Source organism: Tasmannia lanceolata, unplaced genomic scaffold, assembly GCF_043159265.1.
Source record: "Tasmannia lanceolata isolate RefF3 unplaced genomic scaffold, GAP_Taslan_0.1 ptg000016l, whole genome shotgun sequence".
NCBI classification, from domain to species: Eukaryota; Viridiplantae; Streptophyta; class Magnoliopsida; order Canellales; family Winteraceae; genus Tasmannia; species Tasmannia lanceolata.
In genome coordinates this window covers 3114982-3139126 of record NW_027518693.1, presented here as the reverse complement: position 1 = coordinate 3139126, position 24145 = coordinate 3114982, and the positions used below count along the sequence as shown (strand labels likewise).

The following is a 24145-nucleotide window of genomic DNA, read 5'->3' as shown; positions in this document are numbered from 1 at the left end:
AGTACCAACAGCCCCTGTTAAGGGAATTGCACCATCTCCTTACTCAGTAGATTAGATTAGTTTAGTAAGACAAGATTAGTAAGAGATGCTTCTTAGGAGTTGATCTCTCTTTCCTTTTTTGAATAACATGACATTTCTTTGTGTTTGAGTGAAAGATTAGAGATCTTACCATGTTTCAAATGAGAAAAGCAATAGGAAAAATGAATTTTTTTTACCTGCATTTGGTTTGGATATCTTTTCATGAAATTATCAAACATATGATGCAGACAAGTACCGACACACCCGGTTATTTAATTCCGTTCTTTAAAACCAAAACGTATTAAACTCGTTTTTTTTTTTCATTCAACGTATTTTTGGCATTTCCGTTTTTTTGACCTTTTTTTACTACGTTTTTTTTTATCCGATACCGTATTAAACCAGAAATTTTCCCGTCCCGTTTTTTTGCCGTATCACGTTTTGCTAACTATGGATAAGCCAGTAAGCAGATTCTACTATAGTTATCCCTATTAAGAAGAGAAAGAGTAAAGGATGAAGCAGAAATTACAGTATCACCATTTACACAATTGACTCTGTAAACAACACTTGGAGCAGTAGTTATCAGACTCAGGTTGTACTCCCTCTCAAGCCTTTCCTGAAATACAGAAGTCATATACATGTCAACATCTTTCAGAGTGTGCTGCAACTTTAGTTACAATTGGTATATATAATTTTATGTATAAAGAAAAAGCAGTAAAGAGTAGCAAAGAAATAGGAAGGCCTATGTAGACCTGAACAATTTCCATGTGAAGAAGGCCTAAGAACCCACATCGAAAGCCAAAACCCATGGCATTAGAAGTTTCAGGCTCAAACTGCAATAACAATCATAGTGAATGGTGAGATGCAAAAGTAATAAAACTATAGGTATACATATTTTTAAAGTATAAAAGACTAAATAATACCATCTCCAACGGCTTAAGCTTTTGAGGTAATTGGTCGTTTCACATGGTATCAGAGCAAAGGTCCTGAGTTCAAAACTCCTTGATATTAAAAAAATCCACATGTAATGCCCAACCCAAAAGAGGGGCCACATGTGAGGAGGAGTGTTAAAGTATAAAAGATTAAATAATGCCATCTCCAACGGCTTAAGCTTTTGGGGTAATTGGTCGTTTCACACATATCAAACATTCTGAGCCAGTACAGCACTACCAGATATGCACTAGAATAATATCCTACAGAAACCACATTATTTGGAAAATGACTAATGTCTTTCCTGGATGAAACTAGTCAAGTTATTCAAGGAAGATCTGCCTTATTACTGCATTTATTTTTGTGGCATTTGAAGGCAAGGTCGATTCATTTTTCCTTGTATTGCCCTTGTCTGCCCAGACTTGATATTTTTTCTTTTGATTATGTAATATCTATCGCAAGTTATCCATCTAACAGTACTTAAGATTTTTGGTGGAGGTGTGCGTATTCCTGCTAATAAACGAAAGAAATGTCTTTGCAATATTACACCCCCACCCCCCCCCCCCCCCCCCAACACACACACACACACACGATTATCTTTAGGTTTATATGGAACAGAAGTTCCGACTTTTTTATCCATCCCAATACAAGCTTTACAAAATGTATCAATTCAATTATTAATGAAATTTCGGGAAGGGATGTTAGTTTGGACTATTTCTGTATTTCAATGGAATTCCTCTGTCATTATTTCTGGTGGTTGCAGTAGTTTCAGGGAGAAAGAATGGCAGTTGCCTGGATGTGGCATTCAGAGGGGTGGTTAAAATGAAACTTTGATGGCGGTATTGTTTCTGATTGCAACGGTCTTGTGATTCTTTCCTCCGTTATCCCAGCAGCTAAACAGGACGGAAATGAAGAGTTACACGAGGCTAGATTACTTACACCTTTGAGGCCAACGAAGTCTGGATCGAAGGTGGCTCATTGCTAGTCATCAACAAGCTTAAGAAAGACTACTGTTCTCCTAGGCGCCTCTCTAATATGTTTATGGAAATGGAATATTGGATTGAGACTATAGTGGAATGTCATTTCTCGCATATCCACATGGAGGGTCATGCTAAATTTTGGTGTTTCTTGCAATAATGTACCGTATGGGGGCATATGCTCATTTTTAATCTTCTGCAAAACCTTTCTTTGGGCTCTGCTTTCTTGTCTGTATTTTTTTTCTGGTAATCTAGATTTTCTATTCGTTCGGAAGAAGAAATAATTAATAGATCACCAGAAAGACACATGAGAAGCCAAAACTATTGCAAATGAGCTTGGAAAAAATCTGTATTTGGGAATGACTAAACTCTAACTGTGTGAATCAATGCTCAAGTTCACACACACGCGCACGCACACACATATGGGACTTGCTAGGGACCATCGCAGAAGGCATTTCGTGGATGGGCTGTTGCATGTGAGAGCAGCCACCTCAGATGAATTAAATGAATAAGACAAAATCTGAGCCTGGGTGGCTGCTCTCACATGCAACAGCCCATCCGTGAAATGCCTTCTGCGATGGTCGCTAGCAAATCCCTATATATATATATGAGGAAATGGTTTGTGTGCAGCTGCACAGATAAGCAATCTGTGCATGGCTGCACAAACCATAGTGGGGGCCACATTTTTTGGGGGATCCAAAGCATTCATTTGGAAGGCCCTTCCATGGATAGGGCGTGTACCAAAAATCAGCCCTATAGGATCATCCTAACCCAATCAAAGTTGGAGGGGAAAATGGACAGACATTGTTTCTGCCCATTTTTTCCCTCCACAAATGGCAGGGTTAGGATGATCCTAAAGCGCTGATTTTTGGTACACACCATTCCAAATGAATGCTTTGGATCCCCCCAAAAATGAGGCCCCCCCATGGTTTGTGCAGCCATGCACAGATAGCTTATTTGTGCAGTTGCACACAAACCATTTCCTCTCTCTCTCTCTCTCTCTCTCTCTCTCTCTCTCTCTCTCTCTCTCTCTCTATATATATATATATATATATATATATATATATATATATATATATATATATATATATATATATATATATATATATATATGAGGAAAGTGAAGCTACACCGCCGGCTTAAAATACAATGGGCCCACATTGTTTTGGTGATCCAAAACATTCATTTGATAGGCCCTCACATTGATAGGGTGTGCCCCAAAAATCAGCTAGGTAGGATCATCCCAACCCTACGATTTGTGGAGGCAAAAATGAACGTGTAAAAACCTTCACAAATCTGTCCATTTTTGCCTCCATAGTTTGAAGGGTTTGGATGATCCTACCTAGCTGATTTTTTGGGCACACCCTAACGATGTGAGGGCCTATCAAATGAATGGTTTGGATCACCCAAACAATGTGGGCCCATTGTATTTTAAGCCGGAGGTGTAGCTAAGTTAGCTACACCGGCGGTGTAGCTTCACTTTCCTATATATATATATATATATATATATATATATATATATATATATATATATATATATATATATATATATATGAGAAAAGTGTAGCTACACATACATGTAGCTAACTTAGCTACACCGACGGCTTAAAATACAGTGGGCCCCACATTCTTTGGGTGATGCAAACCATTCATTTGATGGGCCCTCACATAGATAGGGTGTGCCCAAAAAATCAGCTCCATAGGATCATCTCAACCCTACGATTTGTGGAGGCAAAAATGGACGTGTAAAAACCTTCACAAATCTGTCCATTTTTGCCTCCACAGTTTGAAGGGTTGGGATCATCCAATGGAGCTGATTTTTTTAGCACACCCTATCAATGTGAGGGCCTATCAAATGAATGGTTTGGATCACCAAACAATGTGGGCCCACTGTATTTTAAGCCGTCGGTGTAGCTAAGTTAGCTACACGTATGTGTAGCTTCACTTAACTCACACACACACACACACACACACACACACACATATATATATATATATCGACACACACACACATATATGGCAGTAGTATGGCACAATAAAATGCTTATATGAAATTGTGTAACTGCTATGCCTTAAGTGTGCAGCCACACTACCATCATTCCATATGGTTAAAGAAATATCACCTTAAAAAAGTGTAACTTCGTCTCAACCAATAAACACAGAAACATGTTTGTTTTATTCCCTGTTTTATTTCCACACACAAGCACATGCACATGCACACGCGCACGCACACACACATATATATGGCACAATAAAATATTTATATGAAATTGTGCAACTGCTATGCCTTTGTGTATAGCCACACTAGCATCATTTTTTTTTTTTGAATGGTTAATATATTCCATTCACGAAAGCGGAGACCGAGAAGGTCCCAAGAATTACAGCAGTTAAGCACACGTATGAACCATAACCAAGAATACATAATATGAAAAGCTAGGGAGGGAGGAAGTCAAAGAGCTCGACACTCTCTCTGGAAACCCCCTCTCTAGCTAACCTGTCCATCTCGCAAATAGGAAGTACACACAAGAACATGAAGACTATGCTTTGTGCATTCTCTACGACCATGACAAAGACTACATATCAGGTATAAGGTAGGAAAGGTTAGAGCAAGCAATCAACATAGACAACCTTATAGTGGCACACAATTCCATGGCACACAAAGCTCTTCAATGCTGTTGGATAGAATTAGAACAATCAAAGGTTAAACTCTTATCATACATGCTCTGAATGGAAAAATATACAAGGATATATAGTTCTTGTAGGTTAAAGTCTTATCATACAGGTATAGAATTTCATTGAACTCTGAATAAAATATACAAGGCTAAATAGATGTTCCATCCTCTCAGTTTTTATATGAAAATCAACAATTGGAAAACAAACCGTGCATCGTTAAAGGGAAAATATGCTCCATATGTAAAAGAAATGAAGCTCCAATGTACCAAAAAACTACCAGTTTGAACTCTTACATAGGCCTTTAAGATCATGTGTAAGAAAAGATGTTCCAATTTTATATGACATACATTTAAAGCTGCATCATTTAGTTGGAGCTTCTCCAATGCATCACGCAACTCAGGGAACCTATCAACACATACCAAAGTGAGTAATAGTGGTCGAAATATTATAGCAATAAGGTATTTAGATAAATAAAAGATTTTCAGATGGGAAGCACAAAGTTTATACTGGTCAGCATCAACAGGAAACAAGCCACAGAACACCATTGGAGTGGCTTCCTCATAGCCAGGCAAGGAGCTATCTGCCCTTCTTCCAAAGTGGGTAATAGTGTCACCAACCCTAGCATCTGCGACGGATCTAATTGAAGCGGAAAGATAGCCCACCTAGAAATATAGGAAAACAAATAATAATAATAAGTAAAATGTGCCAGCTATGCACTAGTCTAGCAACCAAGTTAAAGGTAGAGTGATGAATTTCTCTGATGTAAGCAGAAGAAAACATATTTCAGAATGTAAATTTGAGCGAATTAAGCCTGAGTGATGGTATAAGGAACATAACTTAAGGACAATGGGAAGAGCAAAGTAAGCTTGAGTGATGGTATAAGGAACATAAATTAGGGACAATGAAAACATACCATAGACTGGACATAAAAAATTAAATGAACCAAATCTTTCAGATTGGATGTTAATCTAAGCTAAAAGTTGATTCCTTATCTCTAATGAGCAGTGACTTTCAACATTTACAAAGCATTTATTATCGTCATTCTCTCACGAAATAGATATCAAACCAAACCCAAAGTAAAAAAGGAAATACCATAGAATAAGGATATTGGAACTACAATTGAAAAAAATAAGCATATTTGAACTGAAGACTTCACAAAAAATATATAAAAAGAAACGACATCCAAGATGGAGGTTTAAATGATAAATGTGTTAATAAACAAGTACATGACTTCCAGATTATACAATTTCTAGGAAAGTTAAGTATAATAATTAAAATCATATTGACACTATAAACATCTAGTTCAATTAAGCAGTTCTTAAACATATGGAAAAATTCTGAGCTTCACAGAAGATCAAACTAATACTAACCGTGATGAAAGTTCAGGTTGGAACATTTTTCTCTTCAAGTAATGTGATACAGGGCTTCTTTTATCAGTGAGGGTCAGGTGCGAATTAAAATAGAACACCATGGGTGCATGTAGCAAATTAGCCAATAGAAAAAGATGTGAGATACTATTAAACACGGCGTCCAACATAGATTCAGATGGCTCATGTTGGCTAACTTTGATTCAAAAGGCAAAAATGATTAGCTGAGGGATAAACAGACAATTATAAAACTTCTTTCGTATAAGGAAACCAAATGGTTGGACCTAATATCTGATCACTAAAACATCCTTCCCATCAGACAGGATGTAGAACATATAGGGTAAGTTAATGTAAATTGATTAACAAAAGGTGAAGAGGGTACTGACCTTTAATGGCATATATACAATGAAAATTATGAGGCAAAGTGGATGGTCAAAGGAAATCAAACAAAATCATATGGTGTGCTACTGCGAGGCATAGTTCCAGGATCTTCAACAATTGCCAGGTTGTATAAGTTAATCGTAATGAAAGATGTTATGTAAAGGATTGCTTCCAAATGTGTGGCATAAGGGTTCAGCCTCTAGCTCAATTGGTGGAGGCTTTTCGTTTTCAACCTTCAGGTCGGAGGTTCGATCCCAGCTTACCTATCAAAAAAAAAATGTGAGACAAGATAGTGTTTGTTACTTAGTTTAGAAGTGATTCAGAGGACGAGTTGGGTATTTGGTGGAGTTAATAGATAGGCTGCAGTGACTTCATAATACTAGGGTGGAAGGGAACGTTGGGTCTGGATGAGGGATTCAAGGACGGGTTTTTAGTCCAGTCTTCCTGTAGAGCAAGTGGTAACTTTCATGATTGCACACAAACTAGAAAATTTTGGTCCACATGGATTTTGTAGCGTCAATGCCTTATGTTGGAGTACAGATCTTCACAAACTCCTCACAACATCTTCACAACAGAGATGTTTAAATCACAAGTAGATCAGTTGCCCATTTGTTGCCCCTTTGCTTAGGTGATTTGGAGTGCCTTGTTTGCATTGATATTTAAGATTAAAATATGATTTAGTGGTTACATTTATGGGTTATGATGGGGTGAGTACCTCGGGTCTTTTGCGGAAGCAAAGGTAAGGCAACAGCTTAGGTTGGTATGTTTTGAGTCATTTTGTTCCGTCTCAGGAACGGCTCAACCATAGGCATAAGATCAGATACCCAACCCCACTCCAAAAAAAGAGCAGGTTCCTGAGCAGGATCCGGTAGAAGTGGTACAGAAGAAGAGGGTACCGAAGGTGCTTTGGATGGCCAGATGTATCCAGCATCAAGTAGCTCCTTCAATTGCTTCTTAAGCTCAGCAAGTTCCGACTCTTGTCTTTTTCCAACTTGAGGCCCAACCTCAAAAGCTCCTTCAATTGCTTCTTTAGCTCGGTATGTTTTGAGTCATTTTGTTCCGACTCGTCTTTTCCCATCATAGTGGAAAACATGTAATTCTTTTTATTCACAATAGTATAAATATGGAGCTTTTGAGGTTCTTGGGTTCGGCACTCCAAAACCCTACGAATTTCTCTCTCTTTCCCTTCTTTCTCTTCTTCTTCTCTTCTCTCTTTGCCCTTGGCTTGGGTTTTCCACAAACATGGTAACAAAGCAATGATCTGATCCACGAATTCTTTTCCCCTCCACTTTGTCCTTTTGTTTCCTTCTAGTTTCATCTATTGGAAACCCTAGAACTGTGCTGTGCTGACAGGAGCACAAGATCTAGGCTTTCCCATTGATCGAACATAGATACACTATGATGTTCCTCATGCTTTTGCGCTGGGTATCTTCTACTAATGAGTTTCCTCTTTCGCTACTAAATTAATGAGGAACTGTGACCTAGATGGCTGGATGCTGCATTATTCAATGCAGATAAATGCTGCTGGCCAGTTTTTGGAGTTTCTATGCAGTTTTCATGGGCTATATACTGGTATTACATATATGCAAGGAATTCGAGACTTTTTGTGACATTCATGCTGTTTGTGTGACCTAAATAAAATTTCTCTTGTATTTGTGTGGCGTATAAGATCCACTTGCTGCCTTGTTTATGTGGATCGGGGGTTAGGAGGCTTGTGACAAGTAGATTACTTTCCTATTAGTGGACTAAACATATTGAGATTCATTGCAACTTATTCTATAAAAGATCTCAAGTAAACAAATCTATATTATGTATGTGAAGTCCAAGGATCAATCAGCTAACAACTTCACTACCAAGTAAACAGATCTATATTGTGTATGTGATATCTATGCTCCAACTTGAGCGGCAGTGCTATGACATAGCTATATATTTCTATTACTTATGCATTAAAGATGGGGCTAATCATAGTGGCAATCTTGTAATTCTTTTTTCTTCGCATTAGTAAGTATAAATATAGAAATTATGGGATACATGGGGTGTGCCGTCCACAACCCAATGAATTCTTTTATCCTTCCCTTCTTTCTCTTAGGGAGTGTTTGGATCTAGGTAAGAGAAAATTACAAAAAATAATATTTTCCATCAAAAAAATATTCCATGGAAAAATAAATTACAGGACAGAGATATTGGTCCTATATCCTTTGTTTTCTTAATGAAAATCCAAGATCTGAACTATCCTTTTATTCTATGCACTCTGGCTGGATTCACCTTGTGCTAAGCAAGACTTGGGATTTTTCTTTTCTTTGTTCCAAAAATAAATAAATTATGAGGTTCTCTGTGATTTTGTTCCCTAGTAAGTGTTATTGAAGGCATTCCTCTTTCAGTACTAAATCATGGAGAAATTGTTGCAAAAAGATGACTATGTGGTGATTTGATGCCTAAAAAGTGTAAACTACAATCCTGACTGATGGTGGGATGCCATTGTGTCGACATGTTGCCTTGCTGTACTGTTGGGTGATTGTGTTGCCTTTGTGAGGACTATGTCGCCTTGTTATCAGGTTTGCCAGTTGAGGGTTTAAGGTTGGTATAGATCAGTTTATGCACTGTTTGTAATTATTTGTGTAGATTAGTTGCTGCACTACTTGTGAATCTCCACAATGAGTGAAAATAAACCTAGTTTTTCAAACATCATGGAGATGTCAAGGATGCAGCTTATGTTAAATTGAATGAGCCTAATTACCATCTATAGGCTCAATTCGTGAAGGTAGCTTGGTGCAAAGAGGAAAGTTGAATTTTCTGACAGAAAGTGGACCTAGCGAGTTTGATAGTAAATGTGAATAGCTTAGAGGAAACTATCAAATTATGACTTGGTTATGGAATAGAATGAAACCATATATTAATACAAATGTGGCATTCCTTGATACGGCCAAAGAAGCATGGGAAATATATGTCAAACTTACTCTTCAGATGGAAACATATCAAGGTAAATGAGCTATATGAAGGCATATTCTTGTCTCAACAAGATAACATCTCTACTTGTTCGTGACAATCTTCTCTTTGCATCATTTGACACAGTAGCCTCTTACCACAAGCATTGTGAGTCCTCTGTGTTTTCTTCATTTGATAAATTTACTATTAATTTTTCCATTATTTTACTTGATGGCTCTTTAGCCTCGGTTACTGGTCAAAGAACAATTTGACTTACCAACTCCCTTTCATTATGTTCTATTTTACATGTTCCAAAGTTTTCATTTAGTTTACTATTTGTATGTTGAAAAAGGACCTAAGTGTTCGATAACTATTTTGCTTCTTCTCGTGTGTTTCAAGATCTAAAGACAAAGAAGACGATTGGTGGTGAACTTGAGTCAGTTGGATTTTACTATTTGGATCTTAGCCAGGTTGGAATTGTGCTTCATTTTGTTGGCGTTCCACTTCTTTGACCTGACCATCCATAGATTCGTAATTTAAAGTTGACAATTCCTAGTCTTGAGTTCCCATCTATGTATGTGAAGCTTGTAAGTTAGGCAGGAATGATGTAGAAGTGAATTCAATCGTAAAAAAAAGAGGATTTGATTGAGTATCGAGAAGCAAAGGAATTGAGTCAGAAATACCAAATGATAGATCGATTTTGTTTTCATTCCCGAATAAGTGCATATCTTACCTGGATCTTCGCCCATAATGGTACGGAACAATAGTCTCATTGGAGTCGATACACGAATCACTTTAAATTCAAGAAGCCGCATAGGTGGATTAGTCTGAGTGGAGAGGGAAAAAAACGATGGAACTGAAAATCTTTTCTCAATTAGTCATTCTGATAATTGGGATTCTGCCAGAGTAAATAGTTTGTTGGGTCACAAGTTTTTTGTCGTCTTTCTTAATGATTAATCTTAAATGGCATGGTTATATTTAGTGAAAGAGAATAAAATGGAGGTTTATATAAATTCTCCAAATGGGTCGTACAAAAACACGAATTGGCAATAATGTATTTTTATTACATTCAGACAATGATAAGGAGTACATTAGAATAACCTATCTCAATTTTGAACTCTGCATCAAATATCATTTGCTCAAACTCCTCAAAAAATGGAGTTGTTGAATGTAAATATCTTCATCTCCTTGAGGTTTCATGTTCTTTATTACTTAAGGATTGCTCCTAGGATTTTAGGGAGATGCAATATTAACAACACGTTAGCTTGATTAATTGCATGCCGCCCTTCATCTTGAAGGAGAACCCCATTATTCAGTTCTTGCCGAATACTCTGTTGTTTCTTATTCCTCCTAAGGTGTTTGGATGTGTTTGTTTTGTTCATTCTTCGATTCATGGCATTGATAGATTAGATCCTTGAATTATTAAGTGTATTTTTGGGATAATCCATACTCGAAGGGGAAATAACAGCTAGGACTAAAAAAAAGAAAGCGAAGAATGTTGGCACTTCATCACAATCAATTCCCTAGTTTCAAAATATCAAACAGCAAATGTTTCGCAATTATTGCAGCAGAATTATCCGGAAAAAAAAAAACTAGCATTCACACAGCAGTAATTTTGATTAGTAGAGGAAGAATATTAGGCAAGGGGAATAAGAAAAAATTTTAATAGATGAAACATAAAAAACCATTATTTACCTCACCAGCATACAACTCTACAACTTGTAACTGATTTGGCGATAGAACACCAATTTCATCAGCATAGTAGTCCTGCATTATGAGAGAAATGGTGAGGAGATCACAACAAAATCTATAGAAACTGCAAAAGGAGAAGAAAAGGATGATCAATCATGATACATGACATTTAATAACAAATTTCAATATTGGACAAACATCATTGAGTTTTAATATGTCCGCTTCAAAAAAAGGTGCAAGGATTCGGCATCAAGCCACCACAAGGCACAGCTAAACTCAGGCTTATGCAAAATTTAGAGGGTTGCACACCTCTGCCGCAAGCCCAGCCGCCTCACAAAGGCAACGCCCTTCTCCACATAAAAGTGAAAACATATTTACATATCATTTGGCTTCTCAAAATTTAATATTGTAGCCCTAAGAAGGGCTAGGTTACGCTTTTCTTTGAGCAATCTTGATGAATTTCAAATCTACAACTCCAAGGACTCATCGGGGCACATTGTGAACTAGGCTTAGCATAGATACCACATTTTTGTTTAATGATCAGGAATAAGATTATGCACCCACTTTTCTACTTTCAATCCATTTACTATCTAGTTTCCTCCCGTCATTCATTTTGTTTTATCAATTAGAATCCACATCTTTGAAATTTGATAGGCATTTTGTATAACTGATAAGATTCATTGAGAGATAAAAGAAGGGGAGCATGATCCGAACAAGTACAGATAAGTGACTCATCTTGGTACTATGAATGATATTGATCCATTAGTCGTTAACCAGTACCCTATCAAGCTTGGCTCTCACATTCCCTCTTCTGATTGATTATTGCTTCTAGTGAATCTGTTACCTTCATACCCAACATCCATTAAACCAGCTGCATCCATCACATCTTGAAAATCCTTAATTGCTATTTTGCTTGATGAAAGGGCGACCATTATCTGCTCGTTTTTTGGATCATTGGCTAAGAATTTCAGTGTATTAATCTTGATCTCTATGACCACTATCATTCCATTTACTCAAAAGGGTCGAGCCTTTTAGTGCTGGGAAGTGACGATAGAGATCAGATTAAAAAGTGCTGCAGAAATATTAAGAAAGGGGGGAATAGTCAGGCCCAAACCTTTGTATGGAAGTTCGATGATGATGAGGAGCCCACACGGACATTAGACCTCAGTGATTGCTAGTAATACAAGTATACTTGTGTTTTTTGAATAGTAGAAGATTTCATTGATATTCAAAAGAGACCGAGATGGTCAAGTACAAAGAGAGGAAAAGGCATAAAGGTGAGACTCAATAACGAAGGAAACAAGCAAAACCATCAAGGTGGCAGAAAATCAAAGAGCGCCAAGACCTCCCTCACCACACCATCCCTTGCTAACCTATCGGCAATGCCATTAGCTGATCGCCCAACATGAAAGAAAGACGGAGATGCTTCCCCACCAAATCGACAATCTCTTCAAAGAATGCGGCAAATCGCCAAGGGAAAGGATGAGACCCCATAAGCCATCTAATGACATTTAGCAAGTCCCTTATACAATAAGTTTTTTCAAGTCTACATTAGTAATAAGCTTAATTCCTTGATGTGCTGCGCACACTTCTGCTTCACTTGAGTCTACGATCCCCAACGGACCGAAACAGCCCAACTAAGTTCCCCTTCTCATCTCTGAGAACACCTCCAATCCCCTAGTTACCCAAGATAGAGCCATCAAAGTTCAACTTTTGGGTGCACGCCGAGGCGAAACACGGGAGAGCTCTCGCCCAAGCTATAGTTAGAACAATAGCTTTGTTGGAAAGAAAGGGGGGCTCTTAGAAAGCCCATTAAACACCCCGGCATTTCTTTCTTCCCATAAAACCCAGATAATGGCAAGTAAAGCTAAATTCCACATAATCTTTCCCGTTTTCATCCAAGGTACCAACGACCAACTATCCAATAGCTCTACGAGAGATGACGAAAAGACCCAAGCAATATCAGACCTGGCTAGTATGAGGCCCCACACTTCTCTAGCAAATTTGCAATGAATAAGTATAAAAGGGCGGCCCAATGCACGAGGCTCCAGCCATTGCAGGGTCTGAGGAGGGCTAGATGTGCGCAGCCTTACCCCTATACTTGTATTATTTTATAGTTTTATTTTTGTGAGTTTTGTTTAATTGAGAAGCTGCTAGACGAAGGATAGGATTTATTTGTTTAAACTCAAGTTGGATTGTTGGAAGTATCTAGGCTGAGTTTGAAGTCACTGAACCTAGTCTATTAGCAAGTCGTTAGGAGAAGTCTATATACGTAAACACCTGGGGCCATCGAAACACGTGACCTGATGAATTGATTAATGTAAAACAGTCTCTGTAACTAATTGCAAATTTGTGGATGTGATATCTACAACCCTATGTGTGAGGCCTCGACCCTTGGCGTAATGCCTAGGGTTCCATAGGTGTGATGCCGTGGACCTGTTCGGGTGATTCTAACAGATTCATCATTTTTATTTATTTAATTTCACGTACTTAGATAGATTCTTAGTTTTGTATTATCCCTCCTATCAATCATCTTATTCCTTTCTTTAAGCATAATCATACCGATAGATCAACAATTCCCCACTTTCAGTCTCATTTAGGACTGTTAAATCTTCTTTTACCAACCCCACGAAAGTTTATTTTAAGAAACATGAGCTATCATATTCGTTATTAGGCTCCATGTTTTCCCATTCATGCAGTTTTGAAACTTTCGATCCTTTAGGAGGCATCACTCAGTTCATATCCCAAAGAGTCAGTGATTATCGCTAGAGAAGTACTTAGCAACAGATGTCCTAAAACGAATAGTTGATGTGGCATTCTGCAGTCAAGTAAACCCATTGTTTAAAAATGCGGATGTGATGTAGAACACGGCCAAGAAAAATCCTTGTCAACTCGGCACGGACGCGGCCAAGAATGCGGTTGACGCGGTCATAACTCGAGAGAGTCAAAGGAGTTTTTATTGGCTCTGTAGGGCAAAACATGGAATGTGGATGTCGTGCAACGCAGAAAGCGGCAAAGATAAATCCTTGTCGACTCAGGCGAGTTCCTTGTCGTGTCAGCAAGTTTTTAAACACTGAGTAAACCATGAAATTTGGATCTTAAAACACTGAGTATCAATCATATGAGCCATACGAAGAGGGTCTTCAATCCATAAGAACTATTAATAAGTTCAGCCCTATCAAATGAGATAAGAATCCAACTATGATTCCAAGATTGCTTTTACCTTCTCGCTAGCCATGAAATATATCCTATCACCTTTCTTCATAGTCCCGTCAATAACACGAAAATATACAATAACTCCCCTGTATGGATCATAGTAGCTGCAAAACAAGGTCTTTTATTAGAGGGCTGCTTCCATAAAAAAGAACTGAAAAGGTCTTTCTTTCTTCTTCTTTTTTGAATGGTAAAGGTCTAATTTATTTGATTCCAAAGGATAAATCAGAGCAGAAAAAAATGCTAAATTACACTATTTGGGTGAGGAGAATGAGTACAAAGGGAACCTAAGCATACAAATACAAGCTTGAAGCTAGATAATGACTACAAAAAATAAATAATATAATAAAACCAGAAAAGTAACAGGCGTAAAATTGCATTATAAGTGCACCCTACATTTGCATATATGTGCATGTAGAAGAGCATATACAGCACCCTAGCCAATAAAAATCATGTGCATAGACAATCATAAAGAGGACTTTGGTAAATAAAAATCATATAGTGGTTAAATATTGAAAAAAAGATATATCTCATGCAAAAAGAACATGGCTACAGAAGGAACAGATGCTTTACTAGAACAAGTAAAAGCCAAAAGAAATTTTCAAAAAAAAAGAAGAAGTAAAAGCCAAAAGAAAACCGAAGAAAATTCAGACAGTGCTTCAAGTCCATACTCATTGTTCAGCATCTAAAAGCACTGAAATCAAGTAGTTGTGGATCCATGACCTCAGTAGTAAGTCCTACAAGAGCTTCATCAGTAGCAATCTGCAATCATTCCTTCTGTTTTTTGTTCAGTTAACCTAAGTCATGGTTAAGGGCCAAAGGAAAATCAAATTAAGCATTGATGAAAACCGAAGGAATTAAAGATGAAGAGTGTGGCAATGGAGACAAAGGCACTTGACTATAACATGTGAGGCAGTAGGTGGACGAATAAATCAATGCAACCAGTTGAACAACTGGCCATCATATTGGTGACAATGGCAGTGATGGACTACTTTGCTAGGTGTATATGTGGCAGTGTCGGTGCATTTATGGCCAATGTTGTTGACCAAAACCAAAGTAAACCTGTGGGTAATACGTTTAGGTGATTTTGTTGGGTGCTCGAATAAACCAAAACAATGCCGTATGACCACAAAGGAATTTTATCCCATGACTTGTCGCTATCATTAACAACAAGCATATCTTAAACCATGGTTATCTTCAGACCATGAATTGTAAAAACCATCACTATTATTCGCACACCATTTTTTTTTTTGCTGCCCTCACTTTCTTTATACACTGCTTACATTAGCTGTTAGAAATCCCAACAAGCTATCGACATCCAATGACAAAGTTTAAATAAATAGAGAACAACTAACATCAAAAGAAGGATTGCTAGGCTGCCAATATCAAAACAAGGGAGTGTATCAGCTGGTTAGTTCATGTTTTCCTCATTGCCAAAGCACAACCATCAGGAATACTTATGTAATTTTGGCAATTATTATACACATTAACAGAAACAGTATGCCATTATAATCACTCCAGTCAGCATAATGTGGGCACATGAAGATAATAAATTGCACAAACAGAATAAAATATAGATCAAAACGAAAAATATAACCGATAGAAGCTGGAGAAAAACATTGAAATCAGGGAGGTTCAACCTGTAGGGAAGAGAATACCTATCAAATATAAGAGCCCTTAATGGCATTTCAGCAGTATCCTTGGGAGGGGGGATTTTTCTGACAATCTGATTTAGAATCTCAGCTATACCAATTCCCTCCTTGAAAAAGAAAAAGAAAATCAAATAAAAGATGTTTGCAAAAACAACCAATCTCATTTTACAAAGCATACAACTCTAGATTGCATATGAACTTTCATAAGGTTGTATTTAAAGTAAATAAACAGACATAAAAACCACTCAGCAAACCTTAGCTGAACAATGGATCACATCACTGCAATCCAATCCAACAACCTGAAAATGACACATGTATTTATAAATAATTGTTTTAAAAACAGGAAGCATTTAATACTTGTTTCTTTCGGTGCAGTCCCCACTAAACCACACAAATACAAATAGTCATGAAAATCAGTAAATCATTACTATCGGATCTAAAGATTTACAAAAGAACAAGCTTGAAATATATGTGCATTATTTCGTGCCCTGATATTAAAATCCACCGATAAATGTAGTTATACAACCATCTACCACCTGAAGAATATTGAATAATTTGTTGTCCACCAACCTCTTCAATCTCCCGTGCAACACGGTCTGGTTCAGCACCTGGAAGATCTATCTTGTTTAAAACCTACAATAAATATGAGAAATTAGTTGGCATTTAATCAAACAACCAAGTGTTACTGTCACAGGTTCACACCAAAAAAAGAGAGCATGGGAGTCAATCCACGAGGTAAAGATGAACAAGAAGAGGAAGAGGAGGAATGTTATAAGTTAAATAGACGCATTGTTTGTGTTAATTTTTTTGGTAGGTAAGCTGGGATTGAACCCTTGACCTCAAGGTTTAAGAACAAAGTCTTAACCAATTGAGCAAGAGGCACAAAACCATATTGTTTTGCATTGATTGCTAAAACATGAAAGTTGAAACTTGAGAAATGAAAACATTTGAAAAAGAGTTTAAGAACTAAAGTAATGTTTTGTAAAATTATACCTGTTTACTTATGTATAGTTCCATTGTTTGAGATATTAATGAGTCTGCTAAATGGAACACTCGAACAAGCAGATTCAATACAAAAGAAAAACGGAATGGCTTCTGGGCCAGAATTTGACAGCTATGATTTGGATCAATTCCAAATAATTTCTTCTATTTTCTCTTATTCAAACTTCAAACCTTGCGCCCTGGATCATTTTTAATTTTCATGAACGTTCCTGAAAAAGGCCATTACTCTAACAAAATTTCAACAGGTAAGACACCATCTCCTCCAGTTCCTTGTACCAGTTACAATTTGTTTTGAAAAAGAACGGTTCTCAAAAGATTCAAACTAGAGTTGCAACTGCATTTCTGTGTCGCCACTGTTAGTAAAAATTGCTTCATGAGATTTTGGATTATCAAAATACAATAATTATAAAATATGAGGTAACATAAAATTGCAAGTTATCAGATCATACCAATCAAATTGCCTCAAGTACAAAACAAATACAGACTGTAGAGAGATCAACCTGTAAAACAAAAGGAGGAAGAAACTTATCTGTTGAGTCGAGGCACGGATCTAAATCCGCTGTCCTTAAGGCAAGTATCGCCCCCACATTCGACGAATCGACGGTGCAAATGGGTCTATAGCGTATGCCTCCAGGATACAACGACTCCGCTCCGGGGATGTGCACTCAAGCAACCCGGTAGCCTTGTGAACACACATTATGTTGCCTTAACCAGAGAGAGAGAGGAACAATTGGGAAGAAAGAAGAAGACCTCTTCATATGAATATAAGTACATCTATTTATAGGAATTGAAGATGGATTTTGAAGAGACATGTGAAGAGACACTTCTCTTCCCTTTTTAAAATAAACGTGACTTTTTATATATAAAATAAATACATAAATTTTGAATTTCTAAATGACTTTTATTCTTAAATTAAAGAAAAAGTCAACAATCTCCCACAAATTCAAAATTGTTAGATAACAAGGAAATTAAGGAACTTTCTAATCAAGGAAAGAGAATAAGTCATGCATCAGTATAGGTGTCTTTTGGACTTGAACCTAAACTTAGTGTAGATATATCGAGTTTACCAAGTACTTGGTGAACTAAAGTCTTGAACCAAGAACTTTGAGTGATAAACTGAGACAACATATCACACACATAACAAATTCAAACATAAGTGTGTTCTACTGTGTAGCACTTTTCGGCCATGTGCTCGATCCTGTTTCATGAGCGCTCTAGAGAATCAGCCCAATTCTCATAGGAAGCGGCCACACTTCCACACTCACATAGGTGTATCTATCAAGAGTGCCTCGTAACTGCGCACCCCACTGAAAACTCAGCTATAGATAACATTAAGAGTTTAATAACTCATCCTCTTTTCGTTACAGGTTGCACCCACGCACACCATGGGGGCAGGTTAAGTGAACTTAATTCACTAACATCATGGTGCAAAACAAACCACTCAAGTAACTTTTTGTTACCATTGAACCTACTTCTTGGGATCTCCAGTCAGTTGGGTTGGGTTACCATTACAGGTGGTTCAATAAATGGGCCTTGTCCACGAGAAGGTTAGTCTATTTTCCAAAGAAATACATGACATTCAGCACTGCAAAGAAATACATGACATTTAGCACTACCTCGAGTTTATTTCTATCACATTCATAAAGTTGGCAATGAGATTAAAGACTCGCTAGCTAATGATGAAATTACAAGACACTGAAAATTAGAGATTCATTATTTTTTATCAAAGAAACACGAAAAAAATTGGTGACAAATAGCTATCCTACAGGCACGTCATATCCCATGGAACAATTGACTGGCACGTAATGGAACATGAACCCGACGACTTATAAGCATAAAAATGTTGGTGAAGAAAGTTTACATCATTTAGAACCATACTTTTTTATGGTTGTGATTGTTTAATGTGAATACAACCCAGTTAGTTGATAAATAAAATTTTCACTGATCGAAGTATAATAGACTAAAGGGAACATCTTCTATAAAGAAAATAAAATAATACCAGTGTAAACACCACATCGAATTCATATAAGAAGTTATAAAAGTATATTTGATTTGGAAAAAAAAAAACAAATAGTACAGTTTTCCATTACCGATGTGGCTACTGCATGCCAAAAAGAAATAAAACAAACATGTTTATGCGACAAGCCTGGTAATTGAGTACAAACATGACGTATTCGAGGAGAATATGCTCCAAATGAGAGAATAAATAAATAGAATCATATATGATAAACGAGTAAATATAATGTGTTTTAACGAATAAAAGAAAAGCGTCAAAGACATTCTTACAGGAATGATTTCAAGGTTGTTTTCCATAGCCAGGTAAACATTAGCCAGTGTCTGAGCTTCCACTCCCTACATCATAAAACCCGTATGGATTTAATCAACTAAAAGTTTATTTCACTCTAAAAAAATTTTGAAACTGTGTTTCCATGAGAATAAAATTCTCCACTTCACACAAATTTTGAGGCTGAAGTAATGTTGGTGCTAAGACAAAACATACACCTAAGAACAGTAATTCTCGACTCAGGGTGAAATTGCTTGGTGTATAATATAAATGAATCCAAAAAATACTGCACCTGAGAAGCATCTACGACAAGGAGAGCACCCTCACAAGCAGCAAGAGAACGAGAAACCTATTAACCAAATGGAACAATGAGTCATAATATCAACAGAAAATATAATCTGCTTTTCGTAATTTTTGTATCAGTGTATTTTCCTATGACTCACTGGCATAAAATTGTTAGAAGATGACAAAGACAACAAATTAATAACAATTTTCAATACAACAATATTACTTAAAAACAGTTTATTCTAACTCATAACTCGGTGAGGTCAACAATGAATTAAACATAATGCTCTGAAGGACTATCCAGGAAACAAGAATAGCATTTATATATGAATTTACTGGCTAGGTATAATTGTTGAAAGTCCCGGCATTTAGAGTAACCAAAAGATATAGAAACAATGATAAGGATAATACAAGATAACAAAGGTAGTCAAAACGCCTAAAAAATAGTGTACACGACCAACCTCCTGAGCACCAAGGCACTAGAGTGTCACCCGGCAACTAAAATAGTTTACCACCATATTTTAGACAAATGATAGTTTATTTGCACAAGCTGTACTTTCTAAAACCTTAGAAATTTGGTATGTATCTATGCAATATATTTGTGCAACTACAAAATTTTCAGATATCATTTGCAAATAATTTATAGCTTGATATTGTTCAGCTTCTAGGGAAGAACGAAATTTTTATAGTGTAAGGAACTGATTGACCTCCATTTATAGAAACTGTATTAAAGCTACAAAAAAGCGGTTCTGTCCTATGGGAGGCACAGACAACCCTAGTCTCGGGGGCGCATGTAGAGGTATTCTCACAAGGAGGGATTTATGCGATTAACGTGTGATTAGGGTTTTGGGTTATCACACATGATGAACATGCGATTAGGAGGTTTAATCGCACAAAGAGAAAGATTATAGGGATTTGCTAAATGAGCAAATGCACGAAGGAGAAAAACATGTCGTAAACCCAAAAAATGGGTTTTACGGAAAATACGAGGGAGAGTTTATGAGAGAAGGAAATCTGAGAGAATCGAAGAGAAAATAGGGTTTGAGAGATTTTAGGGATTTTGGAAGAGAAACTAGGGATTTGTATTCTCAGAAACAATAAAAAGGAGGCACAAACCAGCGCGGAGATGAAATCAACTTGTGAGAGATGGAAAACAAGAGTCATGCGAGAGAGAGAGAAAGAATGACGTGGAGTGAAGAGAGACTCTTCTTCTTTCCTTCTTTGAGTATCATCCGTGAAGCTCTGATACCATGTTAGAAATGGAGTTAGGGTACGAGAGAGGAAGAAGAAGATGAAGAGTCTCCACTAGGGAGCTCCACATGTATACGATGTATATGAAAAAAGGGCGGCCCAATGCACGAGGCTCCCGCCATTGCTAGGTATGGGGAGGGCTAGATGTACGCAGCCTTACCCCTGCTTTGCAGAGAGGTTGTTTCCGTGACTCGAACCCATGACCACCAAGTCACATGTATACAATGTATATATATAGGCCCTAAATAGGGCAACAGTGTAGAAAGACTACAATACCCCCTACACTACATGTAATGCCGAAACTGCCCTTACATGTGATTCAACAAGTGAAAATCCGAAAATTAAAATTTTCTAACAGGGCGCTACCCCACACCCCGGCCTTGTCCGTCAGGTCCTGTATAATGCCAGAATCCAAGACATCTGCACAACCGAAGTAGTGGAGAAGAGAAGGAAGAAAGTAAGAAAAAGATCAAGAGAAAGAATCATGGAATTGCGTATGCTTCTAACATGGAACATCACTCTTTTAATTATTGATTGATATGGTAGAAAAATATGTCAATTCCCTTAAGGGACGTTTAAGTGAAATAAAAATGTACGATAAGAAGCAAGAACTAAAGCATGAAACTAATGCATCTTTCTACAATAAAAAAAAAAAAAAGAATTCATTCTAATGATCTGAATTTGAGAATTGAACGAGCTAAACTCATATACCTCATATGAGAAATCAACATGCCCAGGTGTATCAATTAGATTTAGGCAATAAGGTTCATTTTCTAATACATAACGCATTCGTGCCGCCTGCAACAAGAACAAGAAGCAATAAGTTGACAAGATGTATACAAGAAACCCTATTTATGATCAGAAAATTTAACAATAGATGAAACAAGATTCCAATAATAAAATCTTTGACAATGTTACTACCCAAAACCATCAAATCATGTATATCAAAGTTTAACAAGAACGACATGAGCAAACAAAATAGAATGTAAGAAATGGAAATCACTTTTTAAATTCAAAAAAGGGGAGAGGGCAATTCAACATAGAAGAATTGAAGAACTACCCCCATGTATCCTCTTCATATGATGCTGTATGACCAACTACCCCTATGTATCCTTTCTTGTTTTTCTTATCCTCTTTCCTAGTTTCAGCACCTTCCAAACTGCCTCTATCACTTGTTAAAGTATAAAAGATAAATAATGCCTTTCTCCAACAGCTTAAGCTTTTGGAGAAGTTGGTAAGTTAACATGGTATCAAAGCCAAAGGTCTCGAGTTCAAACCTCCCGGATAGCAAAAATCCACACGCGATGGTCGGCCCAAAGTGGGACCACATGTGCCACGTGTTTGCCCAGTGGGCCACACATGCGGGGGAGTGTTAAAGTATAAAAGATAAATAACGCCTTTCTCCAACAGCTTAAGCTTTTGGAGAAGTTGGTAAGTTAACATCACTATCTGACGGCAACAATGCTGACCAATCATCGTCAATATTCAAACATTAGAGAGAGCTTCCTCCGGAGTTAAGCTAGTAAAATCATTGTGAAAACACACAGTCCCATTTACTCTGGTTGATTTCAAGGTAGCAAGTTAGAGCAAGCAAGTCAATGATTGTAGATTTTTCCAAATATTAAGATGAAGTTAAGAAAATATTACAAGATGCGAATAATGTAAAGAGAAAAATCCTGATGTTATCTGACAAGATAATGTTCATAATAATTTTAAAAGAAACAAAAATAAAGTAAGCATAGATTTTCAATAGAAATAAGCATACCTGTAGTTTGATAGTGATACCTCTCTCTCTTTCCAAATCCATGTTATCTAGAAATTGTTCTTTCATATCCCTCTTGGGTACAGTTCCAGTCAACTGTAACAACTTATCTGCTAGAGTTGATTTCCCATGGTCAATATGGGCAATAATGGAAAAATTTCTGATATTAGAAATGGGAACCTGCAATTACACAAGGGGAATTACTTTAATAGATCTCTTGAATTATTCAGGATTTTTTAAGTTTAATACAGAGGATTCAAAATCAGGATCGTATATATAGGAGAGAACATCAAATGCATTACCTTGGATAGACGATGTTGGCCGGCATTAGACGCGAATTCAGCGTCTGAGCTGTCTTTCGAGAGCGTTCTTACAGTCTGGCACAAGACACTGGACCTTCTTCGATGCCTAGAACTCGTATTTTCATGGAAAATCGATATAGAGGGTTTTCTAAATTGGTATATGTCAGAGGAAGAAAACCTAAAAACAGTAGAAGAAACCCTACATGGATGATGCCTCCGAGGGCTTAAGGGTGAGAGAGTAACAAGGCGGCAAAGGTCTGTACACATTTTCTTAAGCTGATGGCAACACGGGGGAAGAGATTGAGCAGAGTGAGGCAAAACTCATGTTTTTTTTCTGCTAGGGCGGCAAAACACGAAGAGAGTATTTTTGTGTAGGAGCTCTATCCAGAATTCTAACAATCTAACCCCCAAGAGAAATGGGCTCGTTTTGAGCCACAGATTTCTTGCGCGCGGGTTTTTTCTGGGGCGTTTTTGCAAAGGAGGTGTCCTACTTTATCTTATTTGCAAAAACCAGTCTTGTGATTTGACAATTTACAAATGGAGTTATCGCATTGGAATGAATTTTCCCAAAAGGCATTGATAAATCGACCCACATATATCTTAAATCGACCCCAGGGCGGTGCTGAGAGAGAGAGAGAGAGGGACACGGGTGTCGATTTAAGATATTAGGGGGTCGATTTGTCACTGCCTTTTTTCCAAATCCAGTGCTCTCGTCAATTTTGTGACCAAATTAACCGTGGTAGATTATTTTACTTCTAAAATGAAAAAAATATCCTTGCATGTGAAGAGATAAAAATTGCCTCAAGTAAAAAAAACCTTGATTTGATTTGGGAAATGATGAAAGTTACTCATTTTGTGACCAAATTAACTGGGGTTGCAGGTTTTTAGCTGCAGGTGAAGCCATGAAAATCACACGCAGCTGCTGTATCGTTTTGATGAAAGAAGATGAGTGTGGCGGATTATATGGTATGGTTGGGGACGCGGTGACTAGTGTTCCTAAGATCTTGATGGCTAGTTGAAAACATGGTAATTGTATGCGCGCACGTAAGGTCTCTTTCGCAGTTGGTGTTGAGACAAATTTCCAGGTTGCAGACGATGGTGAGAAGGTGACAGTACCTGCGTTGGGGGGATGGATCGAGATCCCTCTCCAAAGTTGACTGTGTGAGTCAGTGGATTGGCAGCTACACATGTGCATTGGTCGTGTTGATTGAATCGGAAGGTGTCACAACCAAGATGACTCAAGGGTATGTAGCTAGTACTTCGGAAGGCTAATGGTGGTTTTGTGGCAATTGCGGACCGATGGAGATACCAACGAAAAATCTTCAGATGGCTGGAAAATAAGCCAATGTGGAGATTGTTGGGAAAGTTGTCTTATTTCCCACCCACCGAGTGTTACTTGGGTGGGAAGGCTAAGCCGAACCATGTAAAATCTTG

The 24145-nt window shown here is 37.4% G+C and overlaps 1 protein-coding gene across 1 annotated transcript in view; it reads right to left on the bottom strand.

Annotated features, from left to right (window-relative positions):
- Positions 1–23203, bottom strand: part of LOC143848481 (Small GTP-binding protein) — a 38092-nt gene extending 14889 nt beyond the window's left edge. Inside the window, exons 1-14 of the mRNA XM_077357437.1 lie at positions 22712–23203; positions 22413–22589; positions 21359–21445; positions 19404–19460; positions 19114–19179; positions 16396–16458; positions 16080–16124; positions 15832–15932; positions 14184–14280; positions 10964–11035; positions 5103–5257; positions 4943–5000; positions 768–848; positions 545–631 (exon numbers count right to left, since the gene is read on the bottom strand). Coding sequence (XP_077213552.1) covers positions 545–631; positions 768–848; positions 4943–5000; positions 5103–5257; positions 10964–11035; positions 14184–14280; positions 15832–15932; positions 16080–16124; positions 16396–16458; positions 19114–19179; positions 19404–19460; positions 21359–21445; positions 22413–22589; positions 22712–22978 — 1413 coding nt within the window. The 5' untranslated portion in view covers positions 22979–23203. The remainder of the gene's footprint in view (positions 1–544; positions 632–767; positions 849–4942; positions 5001–5102; positions 5258–10963; positions 11036–14183; positions 14281–15831; positions 15933–16079; positions 16125–16395; positions 16459–19113; positions 19180–19403; positions 19461–21358; positions 21446–22412; positions 22590–22711) is intronic.
- Between the last annotated feature and the right edge of the window lie 942 nt (positions 23204–24145).